This window comes from Coregonus clupeaformis, chromosome 35, assembly GCF_020615455.1.
Source record: "Coregonus clupeaformis isolate EN_2021a chromosome 35, ASM2061545v1, whole genome shotgun sequence".
NCBI lineage: Eukaryota > Metazoa > Chordata > Actinopteri > Salmoniformes > Salmonidae > Coregonus > Coregonus clupeaformis.
Genome location: NC_059226.1, coordinates 10,028,306 through 10,056,038, shown reverse-complemented (window position 1 = coordinate 10,056,038; position 27,733 = coordinate 10,028,306). Strand labels below are relative to the sequence as shown.

The window sequence follows — 27,733 nt, the reverse complement described above, 5'->3', positions numbered from 1 at the left end:
GGCCTACATGTTTATCAAAGACTATCTAAACGATTAGTAAAAATGGGTTACAGAGACTACCATTGCACACCATGAGGATTCTCAACACATATGATAAGCCCCATTGAAGGAATTGATGGACTCATTTCAGCCTGGCAGTTTCAGGCTACCTCTCTTATAATTGTGAAGTATTTAGATAGACACACGTCTGCAATTTCAAATCCATATAACATGGCCAAAAGAGGTTATCCACCCTCTCTGACATGGCTGCTCCCAACGTATTACCCAGCATGCACCGCGGCACAATTATTCTCCAATCACAGGTCGGATACGAGAGCTAGTCCAATCAGTGGAAAACACCACAGTGCACGAGCACACTAGATATTTCCTGAAGCATTGCGGAAGAGAGGTAATGAATGATTAGCCATATTTCTACTTCGAAAATAACGATTTGTGGAAGTGTTTTTAGCACTTTTTTTAAAATTGTGAACGTGATACTTTCTTGTATATACAACATTCATAAATATTGTTTATAAGGACGTTTTCCCGCGTTAAATCAAGACTGGTGATAGCTAGCTGCTACTACTTTAGTCCTTCATCAGCTAGCTAACGTTAGTTACCTAGCGTTACACGCATTTAATTATGACTAAATGTTAGAAAGCATGCCTAATTCGTCCAATTTTGAAAAAGCCGTTCTAACGCATTGCATCAGAGGTTTAATATGGGGCCGACTGTCTCAATGTTGTGAATGGTGGTGCGTGAGGACTAGCTGCATTGGGTTCAAGTACATTGTCTAATGCCTTGAGTTGTGTTTGCAGGAGCGCCGCGAATTCCTGAAAGTGTAGCTGGTCCCCGTTGATACTGCATCATGTCTTGTGCGCACCTACTGTTGTTGATGAGCTTGGCATTGCCGATGCGCACTGGCGCAGCTGTGGAGATTCAGCGTCCACGCGGAGTACCACTATCAAGTGAGTTGACATCTAATTCTGACCCGAACTCAGACAAATAACGTTATGGTTCTCATCACAGCCAGTGACGTAGGCCTAGTCTATGGCAGTCTATGCTATTTTAGCTGTCAGAATCCCATTGTGAGCATGGTTTTTATCCTGGTAGGTGTGCATTGTCTCTCAGATGAGCTCTTATGTACCCAACCCTTACCTGTCCCCATCGATCCCGACAGAGAGACAATTCTATGAGGAGAACAAGCCTTTTACCTGTCTGGACGGCTCCCGCACCATCCCCTTTGACCGAGTCAACGATGACTACTGCGACTGCAAGGATGGCTCGGATGAACCGGGTACAGTATCGCTCACTTCTCATCAGTAAAGCCAGACTGAACCCACTATCAAGACACTACATTTTACACTACACACTACTGTGCACAGTTATCAGTAAGGTCTTGACTGTAATGAATGTCTCTGCATTTTTTCCTCAGGTACGGCTGCCTGCCCCAACGGCAGCTTCCACTGCACAAACGCTGGCTTCAGACCCGCCTTCATCCCTTCCTCCCGGATCAACGACGGCATCTGTGGTAAGAACATCGTCACTGCATCTTTCCATGGAACAGTCGTCCCGTTCTCTCTGAAGTTTTTTTGTGTGTGCAAGGGCTGTGTGCTGATTAAGTGTGTTCTCTCCTCAGACTGCTGTGACACGACAGACGAGTACAACAGTGGTGCCACTTGTCAAAACACCTGCAGGTGAGCAGTAGTAAAACACAGCTGCAAACATTGGCCTTTGTGTTGTCAAACGATTTCTCCATTATGTGCCAAGTATGTGTGTGAAGACTGATTGTGTTGGCTGGGTAACCCCTAGGGAGTTGGGGCGTAAGGAGAGGGAGAGTCTGCAGATAATGGCTGAGATCACAAAGGAAGGCTTTATGCTCAAACAACAGCTGATACATGAAGCTAAAAGGGGACAGGAGGACAAACAGGTGAGAGAGACTAACCAACCAAACAGTTTAAAAAGGGTAGTACATGCATGTGGATGTATTTGGGGTTGAGTAGGCAGCAGAAATGGCTGGGGCCTATACAGAGACCATTTCATATATAGAGGGATTGGTATAAATCCTTGCCATAGAACATGTTCATCAAATGACAAAACTTTGTTTCAAAAGTTTTGTGTAAATGACTTCCATCCATGTGTTTGTGCAGGGCAAGTTGACTGAGCTGCAGGGAAGTAAGAAGGGTCTGGAGGAGAAGGTGGAGGCTCTGAGGACCGTGAAAGAAACGGCAGAGGATCCAGAGAAAGAGGCTAAAGAGCGCCACCTGAAGGCTTGGGAGGGTAAGTACACTGGAAGCTATTATCTCTCTGCTTTTAACCTATGCACATCATCAATTCTCTCAATGTATTTGTTTTCTTCACAAAAAAAGGTGCTTTTGTGCTGTTCGGTAAAACCAAGATATTTAAGTATATTGATATAGTTAAAAAACAGATTTTGTTAAATGCCCAGGGCAAATCATATGGGTTTTCTGTAACATTTTACATTTACGTCATTTAGCAGACGCTCTTAACCCTAATTGCTCCTGTAAGTCGCTCTGGATAAGTGCCTTGCTCAAGGGCACATCGACAGATGTTTCACCTAGTTGGCTCTGGGATTAGAACCAGCGACCTTTCGGTTACTGGCACAACGCTCTTAACCACTAAGCTACCTGCCACCCCTGATCATTACCCAGAGGATTATGCTGGAGAGGAGGAGGATAGACGTTTTACAAATCATCTCTCCAGTCAGATTTTTTTGATGCAGTTAACTTAATGATTTGGAAATCAATTACAAAAGACCTGTTGAAGATTTCTCTTTCTAAGTTGTATGTGATTGATTTGATTTGTCTGTTTCAGAACAAAAAGAAGTCATCCGTATGGAGAAGGACAAAGCTAGAATGGCTGCGGCTTTTCTGGAGCTGGATGATGACGCAGACGGCTAGTGAGTGTGTAGTGTGTGTGTGTGTGTCACTGTCAGCGTTGGAGATATTCAGAGATATTTCCGTGTGATTCAGTGAGTGACTAATATGGTGCTTTTGTTATTCCCAGTGTTTCTGTGGCTGAGCTGCAGTCCCATCTAGAGCTGGACCCAGATTCAGATGGGTCTCTGACGGAAACAGAGACTCAGGTAAGATGCCTGTTATCTTCCTCCCTCTCAAGTCAAGAGAAGCATTTATATCACACTAGTCCATTATAGTGGGCAGTTGTATCTTTATACTACTTAGCCTAGGTCATGTAATGCATCACCCCAACTACCCACATGACAAAATACAACTATTTAATATTTGCAAATGCAGTGCTTTTAGCAACACCTTTTTCTATATTCAAAATGGGCAGTACACTGCAATAAAACATTTTTTTGGGGTGTTGACATATTAATTAAGTCAAAATTACTTGTTTTTATTTGATCTCGCTTACCCAAAGCATTTGCATTTACTTGTTTTGAGTTACACAGAAAATGCATCAAGATAATTTGTCTTGTATCAAGATATTCTGACTTGTATCAAGGCTTTGTAGGTTAAAATAAACACATGATCTGCCGGTGCAGTAAGATCATTTATCTTGGTAAGACGTCTTATTAAGATGAACAAATATTATTTCAAGATAGACGTTTTACTGTTTTTCTGATTTCCTAATCCATTCCCACAGGGATTGCTGGGAGGCGCAGACAAAGTGGACACGTCAACATTTGAAAGTGTGTGGAGTGGCATCAAAGACAAGTACCTGTCAGAGGTCAGCACCACATGAACTCTTCTTATGTTCCACAGTTATTTCCTTATCCTGGTAGAATGTTCTATGATCTGTGCCCTGGAGCTTCAGATTGGGTGTCTAGGCTGGGTTACTGTAAAGCACTTTGTGAAAAATGTGCTTTAAAGGGCTGTGTAAGTTTGTGTGATTTGATTGGTTGATGATGTGACCGTGTGGGTGTCTCAGGGCCAGTCGGACCCTCCTGCCCCTGTGGAGACCCCCCAGGAGGAGGAGACCAGGGACTTTGTCTCTGACCACGACTCTGACCATTACCCAGAGGATTACGCTGGAGAGGAGGAGGATGTGGAGGACGACGAGGAAGATGATGATCACGAGGAGGAGGAGGAAGAGGAGAAGGTAGGCTTCCCTCGTTCATAAAAAGTTGGCAATCCTCACGTTGGCCTGGATGGACCTGAGCTAGGCTAGTATTGGAGGGCTTGGGTGGTCAGTTGTCCCAGTAACATAATGCGTGTTTGATGATTAGGTCCCTCCCACCGTGCCGACCCCAGAGAAAAGAGAGGACGATGAGGTGTCCATGCCACCATACGACGCTGAGACCCAGAGCCTTATTGATGGTGCATACATTCATCTGTCTTACAATCTGGGCTTAGTACCGCACTACCTTAAACAGGGACACAATGGGTTTGTCTGGATATACGAAGCAGGGGGTTCAGATGATATTAAGCGTAAATGTCTGTGATTTTCTGTGCTGTGGAATTGTATGTCTCATTGGTCTGTCCTTTGAGGTTGTGTTTCTTTGTCTTTGATCCTCAGCTGCCCAGAAAGCCAGGGATGATTTCGATGAAGCTGAGAGGGCCCTCCGGGAAGTGGACGATCAAATGAAGTGAGTTTGCAACCAGGCAACCACAGTGCTTAATCTCTGCTGGCTTTGGCAACAACTGTATGTTAGTCCTTGCACACAAAAACATATCATGATGATACTCAACATGCAAACACTACACAGGTATACAAGTGCAGGTTGTATTATTAGGTTTGAAAACGCAAATGAAAGTACCCTGTTTCTTTATTTGGATCTGCAGGAACCTTGAGAAGGAGATTGGCTTTGACTTTGGGCCCAGTGCAGAATTTGCATACCTGTACAGCCAGTGCTATGAATTATCCACTAGCGAGTACGTATACTTAATCTATCTTTGTAAATACCCGTAGTCTGTATGCCTTTGTGAGAGAAATAATCTGTGTTTATATGAATGTGAAACTGTTTGAATCTACCAAAGATTAGATCTAAGACTGTGCCCCTCTTCTTTTTAATCAGGTACATCTACAGGCTGTGTCCATTCAATAGGGTCTCCCAGAAACCTAAGTTTGGGGGATCAGAGACCAACCTTGGGTAAGAGAACCTCCTCTTAACTTCATTTTACTGGAGCCTTTAACTGTTCAAATGACTGTGGTCCTTCTAAAACTGTTAGGAATGTTAGTAGTCATTCTCCTTTCTGTCTCTGTCCTCGTTGTAGCGTGTGGGGACAATGGGTTGGTCCTGAAGACAATTTATACTCGGTGATGAAGTATGACAATGGGCTGGGGTGCTGGCAGGGCCCCAACAGGTCCACCACAGTAAGTCTCTCTAATATCTAAACTTCACTTCCCTTCCAGCCCAATGCTGCATCCTTTATGATGGTCTTATTTGCTGAGAGCATATGAAACGGATTAAGTCAAATCATGTTTCATGCAGTGCTGGGTGGGGGAACGTGCATGATAATTGATGCAATCTGTGCACACTGAGGCTGCGTAAGTGTACAGGTCCCTACTCTATAGAGGTACTGCTAACCCACAAACTGTCCTGTGAACGTAGCGGTGAAGGGTTAATGTTGTCCCTTTGTGTGTGTCAGGTGAAGCTGACGTGTGGGAAGGAAACGGTGGTGACGTCCACGTCAGAGCCCAGTCGCTGTGAGTACCTTATGGAGTTCACCACCCCCGCCGTGTGCCAGGAGCCACCCAGCCTGGACGAAGTCCTGCACGGACACACAGAGCTTTAGTGCTCCACACCAACAGGTAGGTAGGTACAGGCCAGGTCCATTGAACTTATAGAGCAGTGGAGCAATTTATAATAACGTGGATATCAACTTTTTATAAATACTGTACATGTTAGGGCCGGAACAGTAATTGTTTAATCATGTACCCTACAATTATGGACAACAACCACGGGAAAAAATAAAATGACCTTCATAATCGTTTTTAATACATTTTGATTTTAGAAACTTCAAGTTGTCTTTCAATCGTCACTCTACTCTGCATGTCTGTCTTGAGCTTGCGCTCTCATTAGCTAACTTAGAAACATTGTGTCAACTGTTGGGTCCGGCTCATATAGTTGTATTGGTGCAGGGGAGAAGTGTTTGGGTATTTTGTCAACATTTTGCTGGATTTATCTTCTTAAAAGAGATCTGACATCAATGTAATTCAAGTCCACGTAGGAAGACACGCCAATCTAGATAAATTATGCTTACTTCCCTCATCTGGTCGAGTAGCTTAATTTAAAACAGTGCAAATCAAGCTAGTGCTAACCAGCTAGCTACTGTACAAAGTAAGGAGGCACAAACAAGCAGGAAAATGAGAAGACAGTGAAACAGAGGATGTTAACAGGCCGGAGGGACAGAGGAAGACAGGCATTGTGCAAGGAGCCAGCCTTGACTTGGTAGGACATCCTTCCACCTTGCACATGTATTTGATAATTTTTACATGAAAAGGGTAAAGTTGGTAAATTCACAAAGGGAAAAGCAAACATTTTATGAGAAGTAAGGCACTGTGCTAAATTTCCAAGCGGTCAAAACCATTTGTTTCTGAGAGCATTTGTTGTCAGTTCTGCTTGAAAATAAAATAACATAGTAATTTCTCTCTCAGGTTTCTCTTTATGGACACATGCTAGCCTCCCCACCCTGCTCTGCTCTGCAACAACCAGCTGCTGCACTCTGGCTTCACAAACTGGAAGATGAAGATTCAAAATGGTTGCTGGTCCTTTACTCCTATTCTTGTCTGTTGTTGCATTAACTTGTTTGTCTAGGGTTAGTTAGTGTTTCAATTAGGTTAAATTTTTTATTAAATCCATAATTTCTTTTAAAAATAAAGTCGAATTTTTAATATGCTGAATTGTTTTCTCCTATATTCCACTTTGCCAATCAATGTAATCTAGTCTAGGAGAGCTGTACTTTATCTAAGCAGGATAGTCAGTAGAATGTTAAGTGTGTGCTCTGTTGGCTCTAATAGTACAGTAGATGATTATGCCAATGATGTGCATTATGACGATGGTGGGCAGTTTGTCTTATGCGCATCTATGGTTTTGCATTGTTACCTTCTGGAAACGACAACAATGCTCAATGTCATCTTGTAAAAACAACATGGGTCACTCAGATTTGTAACCTTTTATTTTTTTCTGGCATGTAAAGTACAAATAATTAAACAATTCCATGAAAAAGTCTTCAAGCGTCTTCAGCTGAAATCCCAGTAATAAATATCCTAAACTAAACTGAAAGGTTTATTTTCTTTGTTACATTTTGTCATTGTTCATTTGGTCATGTTTGGAAGTATGAGATTTTGATATCTTCCTACTGACATTGATGCCAGTAGATCTGTTTTGATCATTTCTCCTTTGATTTGATCTACCATTCCAGGAAAATGTTGTAAGAAGAATGTCACTAAGTTACTGTGTCCCCTCTTCTAAATAAATAGACACAAAATACAGTTGGTTGAGAAACAGAAGAACCACTGACCCCTTTCCTATACGAGTAACCCCCAACGATGCTTTCCTCCTGGCTGCTGTTAGAACTACTGTACATAGAACTCAGATGTCACGTTGGATTTCTGTGCTATGGTCCTTCTAATAACTACAGTAGTTCTGTTCATCAGCAGTAGGAGGGAAAGCATGTTGAGTGCACATGGAGCCTCAGGCACTGCCTAAGGTCCAGGCTCCGCCCTGGAGCCTACAATAGGCCACACCCCAGGCCCAGCCCATGTCCTGACTGACACTCCCCAGGGTTCTCAGTGGCTGGAAAAACAAGACTGTGATTTAGATTAAATAATCAAAAGGTTTTCATTTAACAAGACAAACAGAACACAGGCAGTAAAGGCATAACATCTAGCACACAGCATGTATGTTTATACACTTCAATTAGTTAAATATAGCAGTGCATTCTTTGACTATGGAGAACATTTCCAAATTGTACTTCTAAAGCTGTTTTTTAATCTATTTGTTCCCTTTTTAAGAAAGAAAATGTAACCACAATTTTGGCAAACTTAAAATCTTTTAAACTTGCAAATATAATGAAATAAACCATAAATATACACAAAACATACTTTATACGAGGCAATAATAATAATAAATAGTTTTTAAGTTAACAATAAGTTAAAACTACAAGCTTAAAGTCGCCCAAATAATACAAGTTTGTTGGCGCTATCTTGAATTTTTTCTGTTTAAATTATTTATGTTGCAACAAAAGCTACCACAGACTTTTACAAACACAATTGAACACATTTTGATTGAAATAAAATTCTAAGTCTAAAATCTGCATACACTAAGAAAGGTAACTAATTAAATAATGGAATGAAGAAAGAAAAAAAGACCCAATCAAAGCAACCAAATAAAATCTTCGACCCATGTGTGTCCTATATGGCAACGTCAACAACACAAATACGCTAAGTTAACATGTGAGTCTTGATATGTAAAAGAAAATCAATAAATTACAGGAAAAATGATAATTCTAAAATCGACGTGGGCTAAAACTGATTATATATTAGACAGTATCCCTTTCAAGGTCTTTTCAATTAAATTGCTCTTTTTTTATTCACCCAATAATAATATGCAGTTAGTTTTAGCTTGCATGTTCAGAGCACTAATCCGGGGCTGGGATTATGGACATTTTCAGAGCTCTCCATCGGTGCTTGTTTGATTCTCTTTAATGAATCAGTGCATTAACACTTTTATTTCTTTACATTTGATCCTTCCGCCTTTTCCGCAAACCATTTCAGTGTGATGTTTAATTTCTTTTTCTTTTAAAAAATATATATATATTTTTGTTCTCAGTCAATATAAAAACAAAGCACATTGCACTTACTGTTCCATAGGAAAGTTTTTTTGTCTTTTTAAATGATTATTTGTTTATTGTTGCTCAAGCGGTGCAGTACATTTGTCTCCTGCCATTGTCCTTGGCTCTCTACCTTATGTAGGTGTGGGAAGAGAAGAGGGTCTCTGTATTGGCTGTGTAAGATGGGACAGTTTGTTGTTGGTCTAGTCTAGGGTGTGGCCTAGGGCCTGTTGTTGGTCTAGGGTGTGGGGGAACTGGGCTGGAACTGTACCCCATATCACAAGTGGGACTACCACTTCAACTGCAGCTCAACAACGTGGCCTATTTGCTGTTCTGTTCCCAAGATTCACATCTGGTCTCCTAAAGTGATGCTGTATCAGTCCTACTGTGCTACCTTCTCTTGAGTATGGGCACAACTCATTGAATGGGGAAGGTGTGGGGTGGAGTTAAATTATGACAGGGTGTTATTGTCTGACATTTCATGTTAGTTTGTTTTGGTTGGCACACAACCAATATACAACTGGGGCACAGTAAGAAATGGAATGGTCAGGGTTAGAAAGAGGCTGATGGTGTAACAGTGGAAGAGCATAGGGTTAAACTGAAACAATGCTGTCATACTCTGATATATTGGATTCCTATTGTGAGCGGATGGTGTGAATATTACAGTATTGAGGTTCAAGAGACACTTGTGGAACTGTCGTGTTTTTTGCTGAAAGGTGAATTCTTTGTATACATTGTTGTAGGTTTGTGGTAAGCACCTGTGCAAATGGGCTAAATTATATGTACTCAACAGATATGTTAACCAAAAGATATTAGTCCATTCTGATATAATTTGATATGAACAACAGATATTTCTGCAAGCGCTATGGGGATTTAAAATGATAAGGGATCTTCATGCAATAAATGATAATGGTTTATAGAAGAATTATTAGGGGAACGGTTAGTAGTATCGACTGAATTATTCCTTATTGACACTCATATTCCAAATTCTTTGGCTATATCTTAATTCAAATATACCTAATCATCATTGCGTTGAAAGGACGCTTTATTGAGAATCTACTTCAAGCCTTTCTGTTTCAAACCAGCCCAAGGTGTCTGTGAGGACAAATCATTGGGCCTGACTCACTGTCTTTACTGCAGCCTGATTTAAGTGTCTCCTTTGAAAGCAATACACTTCACTGCACAATCATTGAAGCAACACTGACTGTACGCAACTTCAGAGAAAGCCATATGTGTTTGTCTAGTTTACACTCAAAGATTGCAGTATTAGTAATGCAGATGTGTGTCTGTAAAGTTTGATTCCTAATCATTGAATTGGTTTGTGTTGATGTGTATTTGTTCTATTTCAATGTCTTTGTTTATGTTTTCAATAGTTTGTTTATAGGTTGTGGTTGAAAAAGTAAGGTTGTGTGAGATAACTTCTCTTCTTCGCCCCCTTTCCTCGACCCCCACCTATACACCGCATGCAGGCTCTCCTCCCTCTCTCTCTCAAAGATCAAAGGTCTTAAAATACAGCCATGCGGTGTCCCATGTTTTCAGAGTTTTAAGAATCTGTAAAAATTCAGCACAAGGTCTTGTTCTTTTGTATGTATAAAAATAGATTTATCTCTAAAGTAATCCTTTCAAAGAGATGGTTGTCCTCTTTGGCTAACACAGCGTTATTTAGAAAAGCAAAAATGTCTTGAACACACTTTACCTTATTTAATCTATTATATGCAGATGTCTTTATATTGTAATCCTATCTCTCCCCATGAAACGTCTTGTCAGATATTTCTGACAGACAGTCACCAAGACTATGTTGTCGTTATATTTTCATCAAGGGGTGTCACAAATGATTTCCATGGGTTTGTTGATATATTTTTTAAACATTCTAGCTAGGTGATAGTGCCGATCAGATGTTGCAAATCAACAATCACTTTTTAAATTGCCAATGTGAGATAAACAAACTTGTTACTGTTGGTTTCTGCAGGCTTGATTTCTTCTATTTTGACAGGGCAGGCAGGGTTACAATGAGAGTGATTATAAACTGATTCTCAGGAGCTTCTATAAAGTGTCATATAAGGGGTTTGAATGAAACTGAGGAGTGTTTAGCGAACTGAGGAACAGGTAAGAAGCTGTCTCACTCTCTGGGACTCAGTGAGGAGATATCACAGAGTCATGACGGAATCTCAACCTAAGTCAAAACTACCGTCCTCTCAATCTGATCCATGCATAATGGTGATGTTGAGCCTGTCTAGCCAGGCCAATCATTTCCATTGAATTGCAAAAACCTTCTCATTCCCTTGGAGGGGTGTTATATCTGGTTGGGTGTTTTGGTAAAGTGGCTCTGTGATTTGGTGAAATGACTTTGCTCTAAACTCACGGTCCCTAGTCTCTCAGAGAATTGTACATGAACACTGTCTCCATGGGAACACTAGCTGGGACAATGCTCTACTTTGTTCACACAGACAGCTCTGTTTGTGGTGGAATCCATCAATTCTACTCTCTGAATAGAAGAAGCAGAGTGAAAAAATACAGGGAGATTATTGGATGTCAGTGATGTTCAGTATTCTAGTGTTGTTTTCCCCCTAACAGGGCTGATATGTGTGACTGTGTGTTTCTGTAGTGGATGTGTTGTGTTTTCTCTCAGTGTGAGTGAGACTATCTGTGTTGTGTAATTCTGGTGGCCTTCAGGCTGCTTGTCTTTGTGACCAGTATCTGTTCAGTTTGATAACCTAAATCGTATTGGATGTGACCTTAATAGGGTAGAGAAACTGCCCTAAAGCTAGGCACAACCTACCTAATGTAGAGCCAGGAAACAGTAGTCAAAGTTTCTAGAAAAAGCTTACATACTTGGCTATTATAACCACCTTAAATATTGAATATATAGTTATATTTTAATATACGTATATAAGAGAACACTGTTTTTAATTAATTTTCTTTGATCTAAAAAAAATCACCAATTCAAAATGCCCAAGTGTAAAAAAAAGTGACTACACTCTCTCCAGCAAGATAATGGGATAGTTCGTGGGGTAAACGTTTGGGGTTTAAATTGCACATATTTGTAGTTCATTTTAGATTTTTGATCATTTTGTTTCAGCAGTTTTTGTCATTATTTGCCTGAATTCAATCAAAGCACTCAGCACACATTCTCTGTCACATTCGTTAGACTGTCTCCCTCATCGAGGCCTTTACCCCCAACCCCAGAGACCAACTACCCAACGCACCCCTACTAATTCAATCCAGGCAAACATAGGGAAGGACTAGCATGTTGTGTAAAGAGAAAATAAAAACTCTACTAGTGTATTTGTTTGAAACTCTGACTTTGTGTATGTTTGTGTGTATGCATGTCTGATAGTGTATGTATGTATGTGTATTGGGCTGTGTATGGGTGTGTGTGCGTCAGAGAGAGAGACAGTCCAGGCCCATGTAGGGTGACGGTAACAGGGAGCTCAGTGGCGCTCCCTGCTGGCTGAAGGAGCTGGCGTGAGCTAGCAGCTCTCTCTCTCAGGCCTTGTGTTGCTTGCTGGTCTTGAAGGAGACCTGCAGCACGCGGTCTCCCAGGCGGTAGCCGTTGAGACTAGCGATGGCCATGGCTGCCTCATCGTAGTTGGTCATGGTGACGAAGCCGAAGCCCTTACATTTGTTGGTGGTGAAGTCACGGATGACCTTGACGTTTGTGACGGCGCCAAAGGGCCCGAACAGCTGCCACAGGACGCTTTCGTCAGCTTCGGGCGATAGGTTGTAGACAAAGATGCACCAGCCGGCTCCGGTGGGCCCGGTCAGGTTGACTCCCGCCAGGCTGGTCATGCTGTCGATGGTGATGGGGGAGAACCTAGGAAGGAGAGAGGGAGAACTACATTGGGTGTCATTCTGAAGTTCCACGCAGCAATCAGCTGGCCATGTTTGTAGCTATGATATGCGCTGAAGGCTTTGTAGTCAGAGGGGCATGGAGTCTGTCTGGAGACCCAATCGATCTCCATCCCCACTTTTTCTGCAGTGAGTAGATACATAAATATATGTGTGGGCAGGGCACCACAGTAGTTCCAGACTACCTGCTTCCACACAAAACAACACACTGTGTGCTTCTATGACACACAAACACCCATACTCTGCATATTTTAGTCATAGTCTCTGCTGACCAAAGCCTCTGCAAAAATTAGACACAGAAATCACAATGTTCAACGGAAATCACAATATTGAACAAAACACAGAAACCTAGAGAGGGATGAAAGCAAATCCAAATCAAATCATAGGAAAATTGGAGCAAACAGAAGAAGAAGACGCAAACGCAATCTGGTATGTCCATGCTGGTGGAAAAAAAGGGACATTAAAGCAAAACCGAAACTGATAATGTTAGTTCATAAAGAAATACACACACATCAGTTCCACTACGTAATCAAACCAAAAGAAAGAACCAAAATATTATAAACAAAGCCATGCCAGAATACCCTGCTTAGCATATTTAGATGTGTTATACTGTCTGGACTGGTTGTTACATAACTACTCAGTTTAATGGGCAGTGTGAATAGGGAATTAGGGAATATTTTCATAATCTCTCATTTCAAGGTGAAGGCAGCAGGTGGTATTCCGGTCACTTTGTTTGAGTTTTGTTCTTAGGCATGGATGTATTTTTTTTTTAGTATATTTTGTTATTTTACAAAGTACACCTTTGGCATTTACCTCTTGACTCCGTAGCTGGCGTTTAGTAAATTGTCGAGTCTGCAACGCAAGAGGGAGAGATGAAGGGGGTGGAGACGTTAGTGGTGAGGTCTGAGAGGAGGAAGGCCTTTTAACATGCAGCTCCTGCTCCTCCACCAGCTTGCCTCCAGAGGGCGCCCTTCCCCTTCACTGTACTGTAGAGGAGCCGTCTGTCTGTCTATCCCAACAGCAACCCATCACAGAGCCACTCACGGCCTAGCCCTAGCGAACCACAACAACGCACTATGCAAATCAGTTTGTTAGTGTGCAGATAAGTGTGTGTGTGTGTGTGTGTGTGTGTGTGTGTGTGTGTGTGTTGGTTGGAGATCTGCATTGTCTGATTCATTTAAATGTAATTTCTTCATCTTGTTTATTAGATACTATGTTATTTGACTGGTTTGGAGCACTTTGCTTTGCTTTCATTTGATTTGTGCTTTGATAAATTGGGTGTCTCTTACATTGGTTTTGTGCTGTTATTTGGATCTGGTCCCTTTCCAAATGGAGGGATGAGGCTGCAGTTTAAAAGAAAGTCAAGAAAAAAGAGAGAGAGGAAGATAGAATGAGCGAGCGCCGTAGTGCTCGTTCCAGCAGGACAGGTGTGTCGGGTCAGATGACAGACAGGTCAGAGCAGGGATTGGGTGGTGGTGGGGGCAGTACCTGAAGCGCTGGGTCTGGTGGTGCAGTGGGCCAGTATAGCGGCGGGCAGCGGTCTGGTACAGCTGGGTGAGCAGGGCCTGGCCTGTCTTCTGGCTGGGGTTGTTGGCGAACTTCACCGTGATGGGTTCGGCTGCGCCCAGGGGCTTCTGGCCATTCAGGCCCTTGATAGCCTCCTCCGCCTCGTTCCGCTTGTCAAACCGGATGAAGCCCACTCCTCGCGATATACCTGCTCCGGGGTCAGAAAGCAAGCTAATGTTAGCACCTGAGGGGTGAGAAGGGGGTGAGGCAGTGTGAGTCATGACTCTGACTTGGTCCAATGAGATGGGCAAGGTTAGAGTAGGGTTAAAGTTGGTTAGGGGGAGGTAAGTTAGAGTAGGTAAGGGTAAGCTAGGGTAGGTCAGGGGTATGTTAGAGTAGGTTAGGGTAATTAGGGTAGGTCAGGGATACGTTAGACTCTAACGTATCCCTGACCTACCCTAATTACCCTAACCTACTCTAACATACCCCTGACCTACCCTAACCCTACTATAATGTACCCCGATCTACCCTAACCCTACTCTAACGGTTAGAGTAGGGTTAGGGTAGATCGGGGTACATTATAGTAGGGTTAGGGTAGGTCAGGGGTACGTTAGAGTAGGGTTAGGGTAAGTTAGGGTAGGTCAGGGAACGTTAGAGTAGGGTTAGGGGAAGTTAAGGTAGGTCTGGGGTATGTTAGAGTAGGGTAATGGTAGGTTCGAGTAGGGGTCAGTTGTGCCAGAAGTGAGTTAAGGCTGTACCTGTAACCTGGTCCACTAGGATGCGGGAGGTGATGATGCGTCCGTACTGGGAGAACAGCTGCTCCATGTCCTTCTGGGTCATGGTCTTAGGCAGGCCGCTCACATACAGGTTGGCATCACGGATAGATGCTGAGCTGGGCCGGGCGTACGATACCTACAGCACATCAAAGAAACACTAATTTTAACACATATCACTGATTTAACACTGATATCAACACATTATTATCATATCAAAGTTTTCCCATATCTTTACTGCACATAAAATCATATAGTAGTTACTCCTAGCAATGCATGAATATTCATTTTACTCTTCTTTTTTGTCAATGTGTGTAACTGTTTTTTTAAAATGCTTTGTGACTGATTGTGTCCACCATTGTGCAAAGTTGACATTAGTATTCTATGGTGAGACTATAGTGTGACTGATTATGAAAATGTCTACATATTCATGTGTTGGCGTGTATGAAAGCCAGTGAGAGAGCATGATAGATAGTGAGAGTCTGTGCATTGTTGTGAGTGGTCTGTGTTTGTTTTCGGATGGAGGGAGAGGGAGCGAGTGTTGCCAGAGACAGGCTGATTTCCCCTCCCTCTCCTGCCTCTTTCCTTTGTTTCTAGCCTGGAGGGAGAACAGCTCCACTGGCAACCAGCAAACAATATAAATAGATCACAAGACAGCATCCCTGACTGTCAACTCACTAAAACATTCACTCCTTATTATATAAACACATACTCACATATACAAGTACAGTGTAACTTGAATGAATGTGTTTTAGATATAAATATGGGAAATTTCTAGTGAGAGTGAACATTTAGATTGAGATATACAGACAATATTGAGTATTATCATGCCTTGCACAATACATAGCCTATGGATGTATTTGACCCAGAGTATAAGGTTGTACTCATTCTAAATGGTGCAGTGAGTGTGTAGGACTCCAGTATCGTGTATAGTGTGTGTGGACAGGGTGTGTGATGCAGTGATTGGGGGGGTGCTAAAGGAGGGAATGGGGGTAGCGGAGGCTACCCTATAATTAACCCTCTCCCTGTCTCTCCCACAGTACAGATGGTGCCTGTAACCCATATGGCCCCTAATCCTGTCATTGGCATTCTGCTCCCCAAGCTACCCCCTACCCTTTACTCCTCCTGCCACGGCCCTCCATCCCTCTTTTGTGGAAATATTACATTTGCTTGGTCATTGTTTTATGGCTGTATAAAATTCATTGATTTTCAAAATAGCCCTTCTGATAATATCAACATCTTTAATTTTAACAATTGTAATAACAACATTAACAACAACATAAATAAATGTATACATTTTCTGTAATTTATATTGGCCCAATTATATTGGTATTATATTAGTAACACTAGGAATAATGTTAATATTGCCCCCTAAATACAATATATGTGTATTTGTACAGTAATGTAACTAAAACATATTGTACAAATGATTAACAATATGATTTACCACCTGTCTGTATAACTCCAACAGCCCAACCCAGCTCCTGATGCTGTTGACTCTCTATGCCCCAGTCTTTCAGAAGTCCGATTTTAACTAAGCCTGCACTTTATCCCAATCTTTGATCTACTTTGATCAGGTGGGAGGAGGGGGCGGAGGGACGGATGGAGTAGTGTTTAATCTGCCCCCCTCTCCTCCCTCCTCCTCCTCCTCCTCCCCCTCCCGCTCCTCCCTACATCTCCTCCCCCCATCCATATTGGGGACAAAGAAGCCCCCTAATTAGGCCAGATTGGAGGCAGATGGGGGAGCCTGGACTGACCCCCGTGCCCCACAGTGAGACTCCCTGATTACATTTCCATCACAATCACCTATGCATGCTGCTAGCCCCTTGCTTTCTGACCTCCACTCTCCCTCTCTCCTCCTCTCCCTCTCCTCCTCTCCCTCTCCTCCTCTCCCTCTCTCTTTTCTTCTTCTGCTCACTTCCTTTGTCCCTGCGACCCCTCCTGCCTCTCCCTCCTCCAGTTTTTTCCTCCTTCCCCTCTTGTCACGTCTGCCTCTCTCTGCCTCTCTCTCCACCTCCCTTTCTTTTAGTTGCTCCCTGCCTTTCTGCTGGTCTTCCGCAGCGTATTGAAGCAGAGAAGATGGAGAGTGGTGCAGGTTGAAAAGCAGGAAGGAGAGGTGCTCTTACCTTAATTGTTTTGGTCTGTAGTTTGAGACCGTTGAGTGTGTTGATGGCCTTGTCTGCGTCATTGGGATCCACATAATTTACGAACCCATAGCCCAAACTCTGGCCTAAATCGTTAAAAACAGATATCGATAATGGTCCTTTAGAAACTGTTTTTGCACCAAAATAACTGTACCTACAGGTACATATACAGTATGTGATTATTTGTTATCCTCCAACTAGAAATAGATTTTGTTTGTCTGTCTATTCATCAACTGTACCTGCTGAAGCATCATGAATACCTGTAATCTTGTCTCGGACCAGTTTGCAGGATTCAATCTCTCCGATGCTACCGAACAGGCTCTTGAATTCCTCCTGGGTCATGTTCTGAGGCAGGTAGTTGACGATCAGGTTGGTCTTGCTGTCATCTGTGGCACCGTTGGTGCTGATCACTGGCCCATTAGGCAGGCTGGTTCCGCTCGGACCGTTGGACACCTGGGTTTCCATGGTGCTGATTATCTGCTGAGGAAAAGGAAGAATATAGAACCCTGTGTACAAACAATATACATCCGCAGTAATAACACACAGTGGAGTAACGGTGGGGTGTTGTTAGTAGGCCTGTAATATAGACTCATTGAATGAATGTCCGCTCTGTCATTGTCAGCTAGGGAAGCGGTCAGACATCAGCTGAGGGGGTGGAAGGATGTGAGGCAGGGATAGCAGTAGGCTACACACAGACCCCTCTCTCCCCCTCCCTGTTCCCCCCCTCTCTCCTCCCCCACTCTTTCTCTCTCTCGCTGCCTCTGGCCCTGCAGATGTCACAGTCCTTTTTCCCGTTTCCTCCTCTCATCCCCCAGCCTCCATCCATCCATCCATTCATCCACAGGGTCAAACAGCATTACATAATTACAGGGTCCTAAGTATTGGTGGTGGTGGGGCAGGTGGGGTAGGGGGCTGTGTGACGGGGAGGGTGACATGACAGACAAAAGAGAAAGTGACATTGTCAGATCTGCTCAGCCCTAACATCTCTGAAGGATGTCATGTAGCGAGATGGAAAGTTTCAACCGAAAAAAGAAAGACTTGGGAAAATAAATGTGGGGTTTTAGTGTGCTCTCTTTCTTTTGTAAGTGCGTGTTTGTGACCGACTCAAACTTGTTTGTGCGAGTGGATGGAATGAGTGAGTGTGTATTTGTGCCCACAGAGGTGTGTTGGTGTCATGTGTTGCTCTGGAATACACCATGTTGCTTAATTTGACCCACGGGGGATTGTCTTCATGGAACAGCTGTGTGTGCAGATCAGAAACTAAACTTCCCTTTCTCCCTGCTCCATCTATTCTATTCATCCTCTCCTCCTTTTCACCATTCTGTCCAGAATAGAACTATATTTGTGTAAACAGTTTGGGCTCCACCCAAACTGATACAAATGTTAATTTTGGTTCCTGTTCCAGTTCCTGGTATAGTGTACCTGGGATGTGTGGTTTAAATACGTACCATTATTCAAGCTGGTATCTGTGAGTCTGGCTGGCATGGTGACTGCAGGTCTCAGACTGGTGGGTGTTATGAGGCTTGCTAAGACGTCTACTGCCAAAGCTCCAGGGTTCTCACAGTGTAGCCTAAGCTTCTAGAGTTATTTTAGTAAGATACCAGCAGTTTCACTACTGTTTGTCTATTGTTTTGGTTATAGCCTATGTTTGTAATTTTCCATTTTGCGTGACAGTGTTTTCTTTTGATGTGTATCCATTCGGCTTAATGGAGTAGACTGAGTAGTGTTCCTTTCCCTGCTATGGACATATTACTCTAAAAGCATTCATTGCTTTGATGATATTCCCCAAGCCCTAATGTAGCTCTTAGTGTCCTCCATATTGTTTCCCCTCTTCGTGCTCATGCCCCTCTCTCTCTCCTCTGTCTAACCTGATTTCTGCCTTGAGCTGTACCTTTAACCATGTTGCCCAGGTAACAGCGGCTTCAAGACTGTTGCTAATGGCTGGCTGACTGGCTGACTTTTGGTTGTGTGTGTGTGTGTGTGTGTATGTGTGTGTGTGTGTGTGTGTGTGAGCGTGCATTCTCTCTGCCTCTATCTTTCTGTCTGCGTGCGTGCGCAGACAGAAAGATAGAGGCAGAGAGAACAAAAAAAATCCATCTCTGTTGGGCAGATATTGTTTTTCTCCATGTATTAATATTCGATGGCTTTGCGGAAGCAGAGAATATATTTAAGTCAAATTGACATTGACAGGGAGAGAACATCAGAGGGAGAGGAAGTGGGAGAGGGAAACGGAGTGAATTATGACAGCCTAAAAATAAAACACTGCAAACACACATATCTAAGCAGCACAAGAGAGCCGCTGCAAAGTAGACTAGCCATCCATCATACACATGTTATGGGCTTCTTTGGTCTAGACTAGAGCGGTAAGATCTGCTGATCTAGAGACTGCTCAGGAACAGAACATGGAAAGAAGGCGCTACAATACCCAGTTAAAAGATCATCCTCATGCATAATGGGACGAACAAATAGTCCACATGGGTATGATAAATAGATTCATAAAATGCATCTATCTACTATGTGTCGCCATGTAACACACAAACATCTGAAACTAAAAGAAATATGAATATTTTCTGAATCTGCCCCAGAACTGACCAAATATTACAGCCCTTTGCACAAAGACACCGAATCCCAGCAAATTTGATTTGTCAACTGAAATAGACCTCAGTGTGGCATGCCAGACATCCACAGTGACAAGTTCTACAGTTCTATAATTCCCAGGCTCAGACTGGCCACAGAGACACAGAGGGAGAGACTGGCTGACACAAGCAACATCTAACATCACCCTGAGATCTCCATGCAAACATGCAGGAGGATTAAAAAAACAGAACAGAGTGCATTTAGGATGCTACAAATAGAAGGAGTCGGAACATGTTAGCCTTTACAAAGAAATTAGGGGAAAATATAAACTACTTCCATAACAATATCCAAGTACTGATATGGCAAGGATATAGGCAATAACCCATCTGGCCATAGATAAAGGGCCAACCAGCCCACCTCTGATAGGGATATATATCGGCTAATTCTGTTCATTAATTCTGTTGCTAGTCATGATGAATGACAACAAAGAGAGTTACCACACACAAACGCATTAAACACACAAACGCATTAAACACACAACCCCCAACACGTTCAGATTTCTGCTGTTGGTTGGGCCAGCTCTTCCTGTCCCGGCACTAGATGTGCCTTTCTTTTTCTATTTCTGGGACCTGAGAGATCTCCCTTAATATTTAATGGACTGCATCATCAGCATCACCTATACATGGACCAAGACTCGCACGCAAACAAGAGCCAAGAGCCTTACCTCCTCTCCTCTCTCGGCCTGCCGAGTGGAGCGAGCACAGCACACAGACCACCTACACTTGACAATGCTCAATTACAAAACACAGCAACATTACATGACCCAAATGTAAATATGGATACTGGCAGCGTTGGCTTCTTCAAATTGGCTTTCTTCTTGTCTATATGCATGACTGCTGTTGGTTTCCTACAAATGGAAGGAGAAGACTTGTCCTAAGACAAGAAGCAGCAGTCTGCCACATACAGTATTCAGGCCAGCTTTTGTCATGTCCTGATAAAGGTCAAAGCATGTGATGTGATTACCATTTACGGAAATCACTGTAATTGTATCAGCTAGAAGACTTGGGCTGGGCTCAGATGTAACTGAGATTCTCATGCTATGCCTCATTGTACCCAATTGTACCAATGAGAATCAAACACTTGTCCATACATTGGAGTCAAGACTCCTGTCTACATCGTAAAAAGGGACTTGTCATTAGATTCTTCTGATAATATCACATGTGCTTGGCATCTACTCTCTTCCTGTTCAGAAACATTCCTAGCATTAAAAAAAAACATTGCTTAGAAGTCTCCTGTAGTGGCGCAGTGGTCTAAGGCACTGCATCGCAGTGCTAACTGTGCCACTAGAGATCCTGGTTCGAATCCAGGCTCTGTCGCAGCCGGCCGCGACCGGGAGACTCATGGGCGGCGCACAATTGGCCCAGGGTAGGGGAGGGAATGGCCGGCAGGGATGTAGCTCAGTTGATAGAGCATGACTCCCACGGGGGGCCAGTATAAAAAAAAAATATATATATACAGTGGGGAAAAAAAGTATTTAGTCAGCCACCAATTGTGCAAGTTCTCCCACTTAAAAAGATGAGAGAGGCCTTTAATTTTCATCATAGGTACACGTCAACTATGACAGACAAAATAAGAAAAAAAAATCCAGAAAATCACATTGTAGGATTTTTAATGAATTTATTTGCAAATTATGGTGGAAAATAAGTATTTGGTCAATAACAAAAGTTTCTCAATACTTTGTTATATACCCTTTGTTGGCAATGACACAGGTCAAACGTTTTCTGTAAGTCTTCACAAGGTTTTCACACACTATTTTGGCCCATTCCTCCATGCAGATCTCCTCTAGAGCAGTGATGTTTTGGGGCTGTCGCTGGGCAACACGGACTTTCAACTCCCTCAAAGATTTTCTATGGGGTTGAGATCTGGAGACTGGCTAGGCCACTCCAGGACCTTGAAATGCTTCTTACGAAGCCACTCCTTCGTTGCCCGGGCAGTGTGTTTGGGATCATTGTCATGCTGAAAGACCCAGCCACGTTTCATCTTCAATGCCCTTGCTGATGGAAGGAGGTTTTCACTCAAAATCTCACGATACATGGCCCCATTCATTCTTTCCTTTACACGGATCAGTCGTCCTGGTCCCTTTGCAGAAAAAACAGCCCCCAAAGCATGATGTTTACACCCCCATGCTTCACAGTAGGTATGGTGTTCTTTGGATGCAACTCAGCATTCTTTGTCCTCCAAACACGATGAGTTGAGTTTTTACCAAAAAGTTATATTTTGGTTTCATCTGACCATATGACATTCTCCCAATCCTCTTCTGGATCATCCAAATGCACTCTAGCAAACTTCAGACGGGCCTGGACATGTACTGGCTTAAGCAGGGGGACACGTCTGGAACTGCAGGATTTGAGTCCCTGGCGGCGTAGTGTGTTACTGATGGTAGGCTTTGTTACTTTGGTCCCAGCTCTCTGCAGGTCATTCACTAGGTCCCCCTGTGTGGTTCTGGGATTTTTGCTCACCGTTCTTGTGATAATTTTGACCCCACGGGGTGAGATCTTGCGTGGAGCCCCAGATCGAGGGAGATTATCAGTGGTCTTGTATGTCTTCCATTTCCTAATAATTGCTCCCACAGTTGATTTCTTCAAACCAAGCTGCTCACCTATTGCAGATTCAGTCTTCCCAGCCTGGTGCAGGTCTACAATTTTGTTTCTGGTGTCCTTTGACAGCTCTTTGGTCTTGGCCATAGTGGAGTTTGGAGTGTGACTGTTTGAGGTTGTGGACAGGTGTCTTTTATACTGATAACAAGTTCAAACAGGTGCTATTAATACAGGTAACGAGTGGAGGACAGAGGAGCCTCTTAAAGAAGAAGTTACAGGTCTGTGAGAGCCAGAAATCTTGCTTGTTTGTAGGTGACCAAATACTTATTTTCCACCATCATTTGCAAATAAATTCATTAAAAAATCCTACAGTGTGATTTTATGGAATTTTTTTCTTAATTTGTCTGTCATAGTTGACGTGTACCTATGATGAAAATTACAGGCCTCTCTCATCTTTTAAGTGGGAGAACTTGCACAATTGGTGGCTGACTAAATACTTTTTTCCCCCACTGTATATATTTAAGACAAAAAAATCAAAAAAAAATGGTATTCACTAACTGTAAGTCGCTCTGGATAAGAGCGTCTGCTAAATGACGAAAATCTAAATCTAGATTGTTATCCATAAATCAACCAATAAGAAAAAAAAATATGTTGTGGCAGTAATAACTAAATACAACAGCTTCTCTCTTAGCAAATAATGGGAGGTCACAAGGAGGCCTCTGCTGATCTACCCACTGAGATGGGGAACTATATTACTGCTACACACTGCTGTTAGTGCTACCACTGATGACAACACAGTCATTCATGGGTGATGCAGTCGCACTGTACTGGGAGAGTCATAGAATAGAATCTCTATCTCTGAGTGAGATAAGGTAAGAGAGAGAATTTAAAAGGTTATTTCCTGTTGGCAACAACACCATCAGAAAATACTAGGTTCTGAATATTTCAGGGAATTTAGTAGTTGTTGTGTTCTCTTTTTCATGTGCAACTCATCAGTAAAACACTATTGCAGACACTGTTGTACCACAATAAAACACAACTAAAATGGTAGTGCATTAGTCTTATTTGAGTAACTTGAAAACGAGGAAATACATTTGAAAATCAAATTTAATGGAACCACCAAAGACAGGGGATTCACTAAACTAAGGTTTAGCTCAAGAGAGAAAGGCTTCGATTTTCAAGGCTTTTTTTTCTCTTTCTCACCCTTGTTTTTAAAATATACATCAATCATTCTTTTGGAAGGCCTGAATCACAAGTGAATTCTAGGCTGGGGTTGTCAATGGGCCTTCTAAATAACACAGATTACAGGATTATCCTAAACAAAAGGCATTAGCCACACTCTCTACAGCTTAAAGAGATCATGGTGGCAGCTGTAAAACAACAGGGCAACACAAGTCACAGCCCAACACTCACAACCTTAGCCTACATACAGTCAGTAACTAACACTCAGCACTAACACTCATTTTTAATAGGCCTATATATATATATTGTTTTCTTTCAGTGTTATATTAGGAAAATGTGATATTTTTAAATAATTTCCCCGTTTGTCAATGCACTTTAAGACACAGACATAAGCCATGTTGCGAATTCCTTGTGTGTGTGTGTGTGAGTTTGTGTGTGTGTGTGTGTGTGTGTGTGTGTGTGTGCGTGTAGCTTTCGTTGAAACCAGGGGCGCTATCCAGAGTGCTGAAGTAGGGAGTGGCTTTCAGGCGATTCCGTTTGAGTCCAGAATGCATTGTCCAAGCCATCAAGCCTTTTCTGTAACATTTCGGAATGCTTCATTCGCTTCTTTTCACGCATTTGAAAATATTCGCATTTATATTACAGAACATCTTCTGCCCTAACCTTTTTTCTTTTTATATATTTCATGAAAACAAGACGTGCGCTCTGTAGGCATTCACACACCCGAGCGCCTTTTTGCTGAATAAACGTATTGAAACAACCAAACAAAAGAGCCACCCGTTCCTCCTCTTCTCGCGCGCAGAGACTATGGCAGCTCTATGAATATTAATGTAAACAGTAGCGCTTTGTTTCATGGCCAGAGGCTGCAGGACGCTCCGGGAACAATGAACGCCACAATTGCCAGCACCATTTCGCTCCAGTAAGTCAGTCATAATAGGCCTGATAATAATAATAATAATAATAATAATAATAATAATAATAATAATAATAATAATAATGTACAACATATATTTTTAGGACATAGAGGGAAAAATCAAATGAGGGCTATACAATTATCTTCGCTCAGTTTAGTAGATATTTTCCTCATGCTGTATTATTTCCACGACCATGGCTGTCAATTACTTCAATTTATGAGGACAGTAGTAGGCTAAGCTATAGGCTATACCATGCATGGCTTACGTAACAACCTGGCAATTGAGGACTCGTATTCTTATGTAGGCCTACGAGTCTATTTCCAGTTCCCTATAGGCCATCTTGAAGAAGTAAATATAGGCTATTTCTAAATCAATCCAAATCTTTTAGGCTACACCTGATTTTGCCCCCAGTCATACTCCAGGGTGCATTGATTTTCTAGACGAAATAATTTGACAATACATGTAAATACAGTATACATTTTATATTATAAACTTATAGCGTCAGTTCTATTTAGGCTCGTTTACACTTGGTGGCATCTGCTGTCCTTGTCCTTGAATCGCGTAAGCGCCTCCCGGGAAGGTTATCTGACTCAACTGTTTTATTTGCTTGGCACTGCGGTACAGGCATGCTCACGGAGGACTGCGGAACATGTGGACAGGAGCTATAGGCCTACGTGCATGACGCTGACTGGACTCTGGGCCTGCCTGTCCTAAGGGCAAACACTGATTAAAACAAATAGGCTACTATTCAATAAGGACAGCTGAAACATATTGAGGCTATAGGTCTAGTTAATTATCAAGTGGACTATTGATTGAAATAATTGCATTATTATGATCTCAAAGATTTAGGCCTTGCAAAATAAGTCTGCTCTTACTATATTATGTAGGCTACTAGACTTTATTTTGGGCCTACACGACCATCACAGTAGGCTACCAAGTCCCATGGAATGGTCATTCGATGTGATCATTTATGTTGGCCTATATTGTGTATAATTTCTAAATGGCCGTATTTGTGTTTTTGGTTGCAACAAATTATTATATCCCCTTGGATATGGTAACAGCCTATTATTTAAAATAAAAATGTGGTTCTACCTGCACCTGTCATTAAAATCTGTAAAGTAAGACGATAGAATATAGGCATATAGCCTACTTGATAAATATATAGCCTTTTATATAAAGAATAAATATAGAGCATAAAAGGTAGTTATTTAATCATATTTTGCTTATTTAGCTTGCTCCTTGCATGCCAGTTTTCCTAAGCCATGAGAACAATGCGACGGTAAATCATTCCACCTGCTGACAGGTATAAATTGGAGGCAGCGCCATTAAGTCAAGAGGAAAGGATGTTTGGAGAGATGAAAGCTTTGAGACCAATAGCCAGCGCGTGCCATCATTATGCGCTGAGTCCAGCAGAGACACGCCAAATTCGGCCGTCGGCTATGAGCTAGGCTAATTTATCACTGCTAAGGCTACAAAAACCCTTTTATCAAACAGGCGTGATTCAAATAGGAACTAGCTTTTGAAAATAAGTGTTATGATGGATGGATAAAAATGTGCTTGTAAAAGAAAACGCCAGTCGCCATCCCTCTTTTCGCAGGCCTCTGGAAATTTCCATCCCATTTACTCCGTTGCATCGCAACGAGAACCCTAGGAATTTTGACTTGCCTGATTCAATCCAAACCAATGGATGCGTAATCTCTCTTCTTCCCCTCCCCCTCCTGAGTGACTCGACCCTTTTTCTTTGCCTTGCTCTCGATGGGCCCTCAGCCTTCGAGGCATCATGTTTTGTCTCAGAAATCCGTCTCGAGCATCCTTGTGCTGTGCCAGGCAGCGCAGGCGGAGAAAGACATTCCCCCACCACTCTATCCGCCGCTCAGCAGCAGAGCAGCCGCACGCGGCCTCAACACCCCCCTCACCCTACGCCCTTCCTTCTGTCTTTTAAGTACTTCTCTTTTATTCCTGTGGTGAATTCTGTAACCTTCACTGCGCTGCATTGTGCTTAAATTTGTATACAAATAATGCAGCCATGGATTTTGAATAGCCTACTGGGCCTAAGATAAACAAATATATGGTCCAAAAAAATGGCAGGAGAAAGCATTTTGCTCTCCAGCGTCGAAGACGCAGGCAGGGATGGCCTCGCGCAGGCAGCCGTGGCGCATCGCTCAGCTGACATTACTAATTCAGCATCGATCGTTAATCTTGTCAAGACAATATCCCAGCCGGAGAGCAGTATAGAAGCCTGGTTTAAGGCCACTAAAGCTTATAAATATTGTGTGTAATACATGTGTGTTTGTTTATACCAGTATTATAGCTTTCTAGCTTATCATAGATCGCATATTATATCATATTCAATATATATATATATATATATAGGCCTATATATTAATTATGCATTCATGTATATATGTTTGTGTACAATTCAATCAAGTGGAAAACAAAGGGTCTGCGCTCCAAAATGTAAACCTATGCATCAATTTGCTGCTTGCTACAACAACCACCATCCTTACAAATAGAAGAGGAAAATGAGCCATACGTACAGTAACCATTCTTGACATACAATGAGAGTGATCTAGGTCCTTCTTGGTTTGGTAGGTCTTCAAGCCGTAGGTTGAGTCATACTATGATCTGTGGTGTTTATATTAGCTGGCCTATGTATTTACTGTAGAGAGGCTGTGTCCAAATCCAAAAAGGAAAAAAAAGGAAAAAGCCAGTGTTCAGCAGGGGAATCTCAGCCCTTGGAGACATTGGTAGGTGTCTCTGTAGGGGTGAAAATGAGGGGAGAAAGGGGTTTTCTTCAGGATGATGGTGAGGGGAGAGCTTTCTCTCCGAGGATGGCGTGGGCGACGGTTCAGAAAAAAAAGAGAAGCAGTGATCCCCAGCAGGGTGTGTCCAGGAGGGTGTTCTGGTCGGCTGTGTTGTGTGTGTAATATTCCCAGCTCCTCTTGCAGTCTCCTTCTGTGCCTCTGCTGCAATGTTCTTCTTTTATGCGTCCTTCTGGCTGGCAGAGCTTCCTGATTGGCTAATTGTGCAGGGGAGGGGTACTACACACGGCAGCCATTGCAATGCGCTCCTCTCCCACTATCCCCTTCCAGGGGAGATCACCAGGAGCCCCCCCTTTCTCCTCCTCCATCTCACTGCCCTCCCTCCATCCATCCATCCATCCCTCCACTCCCCTTCTCTCTGCATTTCCTTTCTTCCTGCCTCCCCCTCTCCACACACACATGCAGAGCTGAGTGAATAGAGGCTCCACCTGCACTATCAGAACAGATGGGTGCAGCAGAAGACAGCAGTTTTCTCTCTCCGTCTCTCTCTTTCCCTACTCTCTCTACATGTCCTTTCTTCATCCCTCATTTTCCCCGTTTGAAGCTGTATTGGACAAAATCAGTGTTTCTAGCTTTTGTCCTTGTGAAAAAAGGACTCTCTGTGTACACTCATTCAGGAGTCTACCATTTT

General features: G+C 42.7%; 2 protein-coding genes across 16 annotated transcripts; one reads left to right on the top strand and one right to left on the bottom strand.

Annotated features, from left to right (window-relative positions):
• Positions 1-332: 332 nt before the first annotated feature.
• Positions 333-11,451, top strand: LOC121569076 (glucosidase 2 subunit beta). 2 transcript variants are annotated; one of them, XM_041879699.1, is made up of 18 exons: positions 333-388; positions 798-947; positions 1,160-1,276; positions 1,415-1,510; positions 1,619-1,676; positions 1,792-1,909; positions 2,130-2,259; positions 2,815-2,899; positions 3,007-3,085; positions 3,607-3,690; positions 3,892-4,062; positions 4,190-4,280; positions 4,480-4,549; positions 4,746-4,835; positions 4,979-5,053; positions 5,178-5,277; positions 5,553-5,715; positions 6,562-11,451. In XM_041879699.1, the coding sequence occupies exons 2-17, from the start codon at positions 848-850 to the stop codon at positions 5,697-5,699; spliced, it is 1,611 nt and encodes a 536-aa protein (XP_041735633.1). In that variant the 5' UTR covers positions 333-388; positions 798-847; the 3' UTR covers positions 5,700-5,715; positions 6,562-11,451. The 2 variants fall into 2 exon arrangements, with proteins under 2 accessions (XP_041735633.1, XP_041735634.1); XM_041879700.1 differs by having other exon boundaries at positions 5,553-5,719.
• LOC121569077 (ELAV-like protein 3) lies at positions 9,226-26,865 on the bottom strand. Of its 14 annotated transcripts, none has more exons than XM_041879703.2 (8): positions 26,818-26,865; positions 17,250-17,487; positions 16,993-17,096; positions 14,852-15,005; positions 14,076-14,304; positions 13,877-13,930; positions 13,401-13,439; positions 9,226-12,573 (listed from the first exon to the last, which is right to left on the bottom strand). In XM_041879703.2, exons 1-8 carry the CDS (start codon positions 26,833-26,835, stop codon positions 12,225-12,227), a joined length of 1,185 nt encoding a protein of 394 aa, XP_041735637.2. In that variant the 5' UTR covers positions 26,836-26,865; the 3' UTR covers positions 9,226-12,224. The 14 variants fall into 14 exon arrangements, with proteins under 14 accessions (XP_041735637.2, XP_041735641.2, XP_041735648.2 ...); XM_041879707.2 differs by having other exon boundaries at positions 17,271-17,487; XM_041879714.2 differs by having other exon boundaries at positions 9,226-12,552; positions 17,271-17,487.
• Between the last annotated feature and the right edge of the window lie 868 nt (positions 26,866-27,733).